At 39.8% G+C, this 10,335-nt stretch overlaps 1 protein-coding gene across 1 annotated transcript in view; it reads left to right on the top strand.

Annotated features, from left to right (window-relative positions):
* The window catches only part of bcas3 (BCAS3 microtubule associated cell migration factor), a 223,950-nt gene extending 214,693 nt beyond the window's left edge, over window positions 1-9,257 (top strand). Inside the window, exon 24 of the mRNA XM_058079792.1 lies at window positions 8,619-9,257. Within this exon, the coding sequence (XP_057935775.1) occupies window positions 8,619-8,767 (149 nt within the window). The 3' untranslated portion in view covers window positions 8,768-9,257. The remainder of the gene's footprint in view (window positions 1-8,618) is intronic.
* Window positions 9,258-10,335: the final 1,078 nt, after the last annotated feature.

Raw genomic sequence — 10,335 nt, forward strand, 5'->3', positions numbered from 1 at the left:
TTTTCCTCATACTATTTATGTAGTCAGTTTCATCATGTAGTAACATTTTCCCCAATCAATTTTTCCAAAAATTACTCATTTATTGTGTTTTTTCTCATGATATTATAACTTATAATATAATTCATTCATTCATTCATTCATTTTCTACCGCTTTTTCCTCACGAGGGTCGCGGGGGGTGCTGGAGCCTATCCCAGCTGTCTTCGGGCGAGAGGCGGGGTACACCCTGGACTGGTCGCCAGCCAATCACAGGGCACATATAGACAAACAACCATTCACACTCGCATTCATACCTATGGACAATTTGGAGTGGCCAATTAACCTAGCATGTTTTTGGAATGTGGGAGGAAACCGGAGTACCCGGAGAAAACCCACGCATGCACGGGGAGAACATGCAAACTCCACACAGAGATGGCAGAGGGTGGAATTGAACCCTGGTCTCCTAACTGTGAGGTCTGCGCTCTAACCACGAGACCGCCGTGCCGCCCACTTATAATATAATATATAATATAAATATTATTATAAATATAATAACTTATAATAATAGAATGACGTGTTTTTTCTTTAATTTTTCAACTCTGTGACATTAAAATGATATTATTGTTTCTGATAGTATAACAAGTTTACTTCAGTCTTTGCTCTTCTTAAATAATCTTTGTACATTTTCCATAATCTTTTGACTTTATTCCCATAATATTATAACTTTTACCCCCAACCTAATTTTCCAAACAGTACAACTTTATTTTGTTTTTTTTCTTTCTCATAATACTATTTTTAGAAATATTTCATTTCCATGTTATTAAAATGAAATTTAAAAAAATGGTAGCTATTTACTGTGTTGCTACCACACAGTTTTTAAATGTCATATTTCAACTTTATGCATCTAAAATGATGTTATTTTGTCCTCATAATATTAAAATGGAATTCTAATAAAATTACAACTTTTTCTCATTAGATTACAACATTTTTTCTCTGAATATTTTGACTTTGTTCTTTTAAAATTACAGCTAATTTATAAATTTATGATGTTGCTATTTTGTATATTTTATATTATATTCATTTTATAATTTTAGAGTGTGCTCCGGCACCCCCGCGACCCTCGTGAGGAAAAGCGGTAGAAAATGAATGAATTTTAGAGTGTGTCACGCGCCAATAAAAAAAAACCCAGCCACAAGCCTCGCCAATGGCCCCCAGGCAGTACTTTGGACACCCGTATCATACAAGTCAAATTTTGGCAAAAGTTTATGTCAAAAACTGAATCATATGAGCGTTGGAAAACAACGGATTGACTGTCAAACAAGGGACCAGCAAAAACACCTTGCATAAAAACCACTTCCACACACTCTCCACTCACAGCATATCAAGGCTGGACGTAACAAATACAAATCACTGCCTTTGTGTGTGACATGTTTCTTCAGCACACACACACTTTTTTAGTCGGGGAAACAAAGGCGCTAGTCACGGTAATGGGCTCTCACGCTCAGACCGAGACGCAGTGTCGCCAGCTCAGGCAGGTGACACTCACATAGAGAGATGATGGATGGAGGAAGGAGAAGTGGACAGGGAGGATGATGAGCGTGACGGATACCGACGACTAAAATACGCCCAAGCAGAAATTAGATTTGACTCCAATGTTATAATGTCGCTAATAAGATTGTGCTCATTAGTGTCTACCCAACAATTGTATCAATGCCGTGGAGACGGCAGATGACCGGCTAGTGCCAGCTTCAACATGACATCGGCTTTTACACATTGACATGAGTTCCGGTGGAATAACTCCAAGCTATTTGTGGACTCTCTGACGGCCCGGATGGGGTTTGAACCCGGACAAAGCCATGAGAGTCATGATTGTTGTACACAACCGTTTTTAAAGATGATGACACGCTTTTTTCTACGGGTGCACGATAATTATCAGACTGATAATAATCAGGCTAATATGAGGTAGCCTACAAGAAAAATCATTATCGCCGTCTTCCTCCTCCTGGGAACTAAAACCACTGAAGTCTTCTTCTTTGGCATCGGAAATTGAAATTCCTTATTACACACATTGTCAGTCTGCTGTCAGGCTGTTTAGCCAATTAGCTAGAGCTACGTATTTATGATGCTATTCATCACGCAGTATTCCATATATTTGAAACCCGTTGGTCATAGTGGATGGTTTAGTATTTCAAACAGCTGTAGTAATACACTTGATCAAACTTACTTAAGACAGTGATGTGCATTGGTTGGAAGTACGTTTGTTTCATAGAACAACGGCATAAACGGAGTGAGCCCTTTTGTCACTCATACAGTCTCATGCAGAAGAGTGTGATGTAGTAGAAATTAAATACATTGAAATATTGTCATATACTGTGTTTTTGATTTTTTTTTTTATTGTACCTTTCTTAAAAGTAACATTCAAATCTTATCTCGTCTGAGACGAGATAAGATTTGTGTCTCGTCTCGTGACCCCCCTAGTTGGAATGAACCAGCAACTGCGAACCACCTGATGCAAAATAATTTTACAATAGTAGGGAGCACCATTTCAGTTGTCTATTTGATTTTAGTAGACTAAAAAAGATGTTGGAACCTAAAAATGCTGATTATAGCGGGATGGAGGACCGAACCAGCAACTAGCAGGTTGGGAAACAACCATTCATTCATTCATTCATTTTCTACCGCTTTTCCTCACGAGGGTCGCGGGGACACTGGAGCCTATCCCAGCTGTCTTCGGGCGAGAGGCGGGGTACACCCTGGACTGGTGGCCAGCCAATCACAGGGCACATATAGACAAACAACCATTCACACTCACATTCATACCTATGGACAATTTGGAGTCGCCAATTAACCTAGCATGTTTTTGGAATGTGGGAGGAAACCGGAGTACCCGGAGAAAACCCACGCATGCACGGGGAGAACATGCAAACTCCACACAGAGATGGCCGAGGGTGGAATTGAACCCTGGTCTCCTAGCTGTGAGGTCTGCGCGCTAACCACTCGACCGCCGTGCCGCCCGGGAAACAACCAATCAACCATATAAGAATAAGTGGAACGGTATTTCATCAGTGGGGGGGCACCATTTCATTAGTGTATTTCTTTTTGGAAAACAAAATAAAGTAAAAATGCAGACTGAATGATGAAATGCATAAATAAGTTGAATAATTATACCATAATTATACCTCCTCTGCTACTGTATCATATCATATGTATCATATCAAGTATCATGATGACTCGGGGGGCCATGAGAAACTCACTAGACGAGACAATACACGGGATTGGGTCTACAAGATGAGATGAGATTTGAACATTACTTTGAAAAGTACAATTAAAAAAATATATGACAGTATATTGCAATCTACTAATATAATTTCTAATACACTACACTTTTCTGCACTCTGTGTGTATGCTAGCGGCCTTGCCTCCACCCACAGTGAGACTGCATGCCTAACAAAAGGGCTCACTCCATTCATGCCGTTGTTCTATGGAACAAACGTGAAACCAATGCACAGAGTGAGCTCTCTTTTTGCCTCTTTGGAGGCGGGAGACTAGGGAAACAGAAATCTTGACATGTTTTAATCTGACGAGATCTTGTGACACCCCTAATGATGACCATTTTTTAGCTCTGTAGTATCTTGTACATGCACGGTAATAATAATACTTATCATTTGTACATGCACAGTAATAATCATACTTATCATTTGTACATGCACGGTAATAATCATACTTATCATCTCGATTGTCAGCTGAAGGCTACAGGCCACACACACACACACACACACACACACACACACCACTGGAGCACTTGACTAACTCAAAACTATTAGTTCATCATTTTGTGACATACCCAGAGGGCGATGTTGTCCCTTTGCTTGAACCAAAGAGAGAAGGAAGTGAGAGAGGGAGCAAATGAGTGCACTCCCTGAAAGCCTTTCAACACTGCCGTGACACACTCACACAGCCGAGAAAAAGAAGCCAGGACACCCAGCAAGTTTCCATGCACACAATATTGCAGTATTGTCTTTAAGGCCACATACATACACAAATACGGATATTTTCAAAAACTCACATCTGCCCCTCTAAATAACGGCACATCATTGTTACGTCATCTGTCAGCAACAAACCAAAAGCCCGTCCACATCCACACAAATACGCTGATGCCGGAGCTTTAAAATTTTTTCTAAAAGTTCCAGCAGAGGCCAGTCAACATGCCGTGGCTGAGATTGAGTGAAAAAAAGGTTCTCCTCTCATTCTGTGTGGAAGTGGTAAGACCTTGGCTTCTATGTCCTACTTCCCTACTCCATTTGAGACACTTAAGTAAATTGTAGAGCCTAACTAGTTAGCTTGTCATGCTATCGGTCCCTGTAGTGACAGTCCCATAGCCTGTGCAAAGTGATGTAAACAAACAATAATAGGAGTGTGAAGGTAATTATAGGGGTGTTATTATATATCTGGCTGCACGGCGGATGAGTGGTTAGCACACTAGAAGACCTGAGTTCAATTCCACCCTCGGCCATCTCCGTGTGGAGTTTGCATGTTCTCCCCGTGCATGCGTGGGTTTGCTCCGGGTACTCCGGTTTCCTCCCACATTCCAAAAACATGCTAGGTTAATTGGCCACTCCAAATTGTCCATAGGTATGAATGTGAGTGTGAATGGTTGTTTGTCTATATGTGCCCTGTGATTGGCTGGCGACCAGTCCAGGGTGTACCCCGCCTCTTGCCCGAAGACAGCTGGGATAGGCTCCAGCAGCCCCCGCGACCCTTGTGAGGAAAAGCGGTAGAAAATGAATGAATGAATGTTATGGGGAAAAAGCAAAATATTATGGTCCTGAAATCTAATTATGAATAACTTTACAATAAAGTACACAAAATTAGAGTAGTTACTGAGGAATTAACCAACAATACCCTAACCGCTACTCATTAGTTACTACTCATTTCTTTTTCAGTAACTACTCTAAATTTTTGTGCCTAGTCATTAGTTGCTCGTTAGTTCTTAGTAGTTCCTCAATAACTACTCCAAATGTGTTATTTTTTCCTCAGTAACTACTCTGTTCATTAGTTCCTCATTACTTCTCATTAGTTCCTCAGTAACTACTCTAAACATATGTGCCTTAGCCATTAGCCCCTTGTTAGTTTCTCAGTAACTACTCTAAATGTATGTGCCTAGTCATTAGTTCCTCATTAGTTCTTAGTAGTTCATCGGTAACTACTCCAAATGTTGTTTTTTTCCTCAGTAACTACTCTGTTCATTAGTTCCTCATTACTTCTCATTAGTTCCTCAGTAACTACTCTAAATATATGTGCCTTAGCCATTAGCTCCTTGTTAGTTTCTCATGAACTCCTCTAAATGCATGTTCCCTTGTTCCTCAGTAATTACTCTACTCATTACATCATCATTATTAATAATTATTAATATTAATATTAATTATTAATTAATGATTATTATTAATTATCATTATTATTATTATTAATTAGTTCCTCTATAACTACTCTACTCATTATTTCTTCATTAGTTCATTAGTTCCTCAGTAACTACTCTACTCATTACTTCATCATTAGTTCTTCATTAGTTCCTCAGTAACTACTCTACTCATGACTTCATCATTAGTTCTTCATTAGTTCCTCAGTAACTACTCTAAACATATGCACCTTAGCCATTATCGTCTTGTTAGTTCCTCAGTAACTACTCTAAATTCATGGTCCGTTGTTCCTCAGTAACTACTCTAAATCCATGGTCCTTTATTCGTGGGTAACTACTCCACTCATCACTTCATCATTAGTTCCTCATTTGTTCCTCAGTAACTACTCTAAATTCATGTTCCTTTGTTCCTCAGTAACTACTCTACTCGTTACTTCATCATTAGTTCTTCATTAGTTCCTCAGTAACTACTATATTTTGTGCACCTTAATGTAAAGTGGGGCCCTATTGTGAGAAACAAAAAGTTCTGAATTATAAATAAGAATATTATAGGGAAATAATTATGAAAAATAATGAGTTGAAATGTGAAAGAAAAAATACATTATTGTTTTAAGTAAATCCATCATATTGTGGGAAATAACCAAAACAATTTATGGTCAAATTTGGGTGGGGAAAATGTATAATATTATGGTAATAATATAATATAATATAATAAACAAAATAATAATTATTATTATATTATTGTTATTACTATATAATTAATAAAACAAAATATTACAATAAGAAAAGTTACAAAGAACATTAAATATTTGGAAAAGTGGTGAAAAAGGAGCAAAGAGTGAAGTTGATATTGTGTTCTTTCCCCTACATAACAAAGTAGAGGTTTTTTCTTAAATATATATAACTTCTTAGCATATCATTCCCGAGTTTTCTCTCCAAAAGGTTAGCTAGGACACCCTGGGTGGAGGGTGGAGGGTGCAGTGCAGGACGGTGGAGGGAGTCGAGCGGAGTGTGAAAGCAGTGTGGTCATTACGTCTCAACACAAGCCCACACCTCTCTCTCTTTTTGTCCGTCTCCAGTGGGCAAGAAGACTTTGACTATAATGTGCAGCGACAGTGTGAGACAATGAAGAACTCTTGTGTTCACTTGAATCGGGAGCTGCTAGCACTTACCCCGCCCCCCCCTGCCCCCCTCTCCTTTCTTCTCTCAAGTCCACAGACAAGTCAAGCCTGGGTATCATTGTATCATTTATCCAAGACTCCATTCTGCCACTCTGCCTCTCTCGCCCGCAGGGAAATTTGAAAAGTGTGCCAAAATGTGTGTGTGTGTGTGTGTGTGTGTGTGTGTGTGTGTGTTGTCTGGATGCAGAATGAAGTTGTGTTTATATGTGTCTTCACATGTTAGTATCACGACTCCGTGTACTTGCTGTATTGCGTGTGTGTGTGTGTGTGTGTCCTGAAGACTATTTTTCATGAGTTTCTGGATGCCACTCATGGAGACGCACAAACAGTTCAGGGTGTACAGGTTTGTGGAGGAGTGAGAGAATGAAGTCAAGTGTCAACAAGACAGCTGCTGAGAGTAGAGTGGAAGCTTGAATAGCACCGTTAATCCGTTCCGGAAGGTCCGACTCAAACCCAAAAGTATTGGAACACAGTGGCTGCACAGAGTTGGATCATGGCAGCTGCCGGTTTGTGTTTGGATGTGGCCGGGAATATATACACCAGGACTTGGTACGTCACTTTCTGTTGTGCTAATAACACAATAAAATACTCACACGCGGAGGCAACGCAGTACTCTCCTTATCCTGAAGGGGCCGGCACATGCATGAGCTGGAATGTGCTTGTCACTGCCGTCCTTCCATAGAGAGGAAAAGTCAGTCTTTTTCCATAGCGGCAAGTCAAATGCATGAAATCTATTTTGATAGATTGCACAACGATGAACAAAGCAAAATTTGTTCTCAATCAGAAATCACTACCATATCTTACTTATTGTGTGGAAATATGGGCTAATAACTATAAAAGCAATCTTCACTCGCTAAATGTACTGCAAAAAAGGTCAGTAAGGATAATTCATAATGCCGCCTACAGAGAACATACTAACTCCTTATTTCTAAAATCACAAATACTTCAACTTGCTGATATAGTTCATCTTCAAACAGCTAAAATAATGCATAAGGCTAAAAACAACCAATTAGCTAAAAATGTCATCCAATACTTCTCTACAAGAGAGGAGAAATATGATCTCAGGGAAGAACTACATTTGAAACACTTCTATGCTAGGACTACGTTAAAAAGCCATAGCATTTCAGTATGTGGAATCAAACTATGGAATGGATTGAGTAAGACCCTCAAACAATGCACAACGATGAGCCAATTCAAGAAACAATACAAGCAGTTGATGTTTGCTAAATACAAGGATGAAGAGTCTTGAACCAGTCATGATGTGCTATACATATCACTATATTGACACTTACTATGGTACCCATTATGTCATTGGATGCTCATATCACCTCCTACTTCGGTACGTGACAAAAATTAAAAAAAAAAAACTTAAACTATATTAAGAAAGCAGGAAGTGAACAAATGTAACAGTTACTGATTGTAAAAGTACCAGATGGAGGGGTAGGATTTAATAAGCTTTGCGTCAAAATGGATTATATAGCCAAGCTCACCAGTCAGCATCAGACTTTTCCAACAAAGTATGATAACTTTTCCTGGAGTTGGAGTTGTTAGTGAAATCAGGGAAATCAGTCAACAAAGGAAGATTCCGTCCCTCCAGAATCCTAAAGAGCGGCGACTGACTGGGTTGTGGACTTGGGTCTAATTCCCCCCCTACTTAAACTTCTGTTTCAGTTGCTCCTTAAACAAGCTGCTGAGTATTAGGACTAAATGGCTGTGGTTTACTTTGTGGAGTTCAGAAGCATGTCAGTGATTTTGTGTTTCCTCTGGGCTTTTGTCCCTCCCCGAAGGCTCCACACATTCCATCCACGACGACTGAAATGAATCATTCATGTAGTCATAGGAAGGAGTAGCCCCGACTTCACAGGACAAAGAAAAAGACAACTCTAGTCTTGAGGGCAACTTGATTTCGTCTTCGTTTATTTCCATAATTGGTAGACACAAAGACTTCATATGATGATGACTTAAGAAGGTATATTATTGAAAGTGTTTGGCATGAAAGCAGGTGTGTCCCTCAAGTCATGATTCATTCTCCCCCCCCCCACAGAGCTTCAGAGGGAGGGAAGCATCGAGACCCTCAGCAACAGTTCAGGTTCAACCAGTGGCAGCATCCCGCGAAACTTTGAGGGTTATCGTTCTCCTCTACCCACAAATGAGAACCAGCCGCTCAGCCTCTTCTCCACCAACTTCCCCTAGCGTCTCGCCTCTTCTTCACGCCCCTCCCTCTATCTATCTATCTATCTATCCATCCATCCATCACCCCACGGATTTACATTCTGGACATGTACCGTGATGAGTAATTAATCAAATAAGTCAATCAAATCAAATACTTATTTCCCCAGGTGTGTTCCTAATTACTACTATTTAACATCTCCATCACTAAATAATTCAATCATTCATAAAGTTGCTTCCAAGTAAGAATTTGGACCAATTTGCTACAATTATATGCATATTTACAATAGCCATACAGTATTAACCTCTCCAATGTTATAAATATACTCTTATCAATGGAAAAAAAATGAAATGTATGGAGGTCTAAGGGACTGACAATTCAGTTGGACTCTCCACTCTACGTATCATTCTGCCATGTTTTGAAATGAATACATGCAAATACTTGATATTGATATTAGCCATCATTAATCATTCCTTTGAAAGACCAACTAATAAAGTGATGAAATGTCAAGTACTCGTTCAAAAGTCAAGAGTTTTTTTGACTGAATCGTGTCACAGGAACTCGTCTCCCTGAAGTCGACCCAGGTACTGCTGGCTAAATTGAAAGAAATAAAGCAGGTGATGTGTCTCTGATCATGCAAATGTTCATGTCAAGGAATAAAAACAACACATCTATATGACTCCTTGCCACAAATCTACTCTCGTTTACCCTTCCTGCCTGAGATGCATCACGGGTACATCACTGAGTCACAGAACGACAGAGAGTCAGGTTTCGCTGACTCTTGGATGCTGAACAAGTCCTCGAGGTTCACTGACTCAAAGAGTTGAGTTTCACTGAATCACGGGTTGCCGAAGACTCAGGTTTCACTGACTCACAGATGAACAAAGACTCCAGTTTAACTGACTCGCGAATATTCAACAAAGATTCACGTTTTACAGACTCGCAGGATGACAAAGATTCAGTGACTCATGGTTGCTCAACAAGTACTTGAGGATCACTGACTGATGAGTTGACAAAGACTCGTTTCACAGATTCGTTCACGGATATTCAACAAAGATTCAAGGTTCACCGACTCAAAGGTTGACAAAAAGTCAAGTTTCACTGATTTAAGGATGCTCGACAGAGATTCTTGTTTCACTGACTCGCACACTTACAGACTCGCAGGATGACAAAGATTCAGTGACTCATGGTTGCTCAGTACTAAGTACTAAGTACTTGAGGTTCACAGACTCACAGGTTGGCAAAACACTCGAGTTGCTTTGTCACAGATGTTCAACGAAGACTTGAGTTTCACTGACTCACAGGTTGGCAAAAATTTGAATTTCATTGACTCACGGATGCTCGATAACGATTCAAGTGTCGCTGACTGGCTGACAAATATTCAAGTTTCACAGACTCACAGGTTGACAAAACATTCGAGTTGCCTTGTCACAGATGCTCAACAAAGACACAAGTTTCACTGACTCACAAAAGTTTGAATTTGATTGGCTCACGGATGCTCGATAACGATTCAAGTGTCGCTGACTGGCTGACAAAGACTCAATGTTACACATAGTCAAGTAAGTGAATCAAGTACCCGATTCACTTCATG

The sequence above is a fragment of the Doryrhamphus excisus genome, chromosome 8, assembly GCF_030265055.1.
Source record: "Doryrhamphus excisus isolate RoL2022-K1 chromosome 8, RoL_Dexc_1.0, whole genome shotgun sequence".
Taxonomy (NCBI): Eukaryota; Metazoa; Chordata; class Actinopteri; order Syngnathiformes; family Syngnathidae; genus Doryrhamphus; species Doryrhamphus excisus.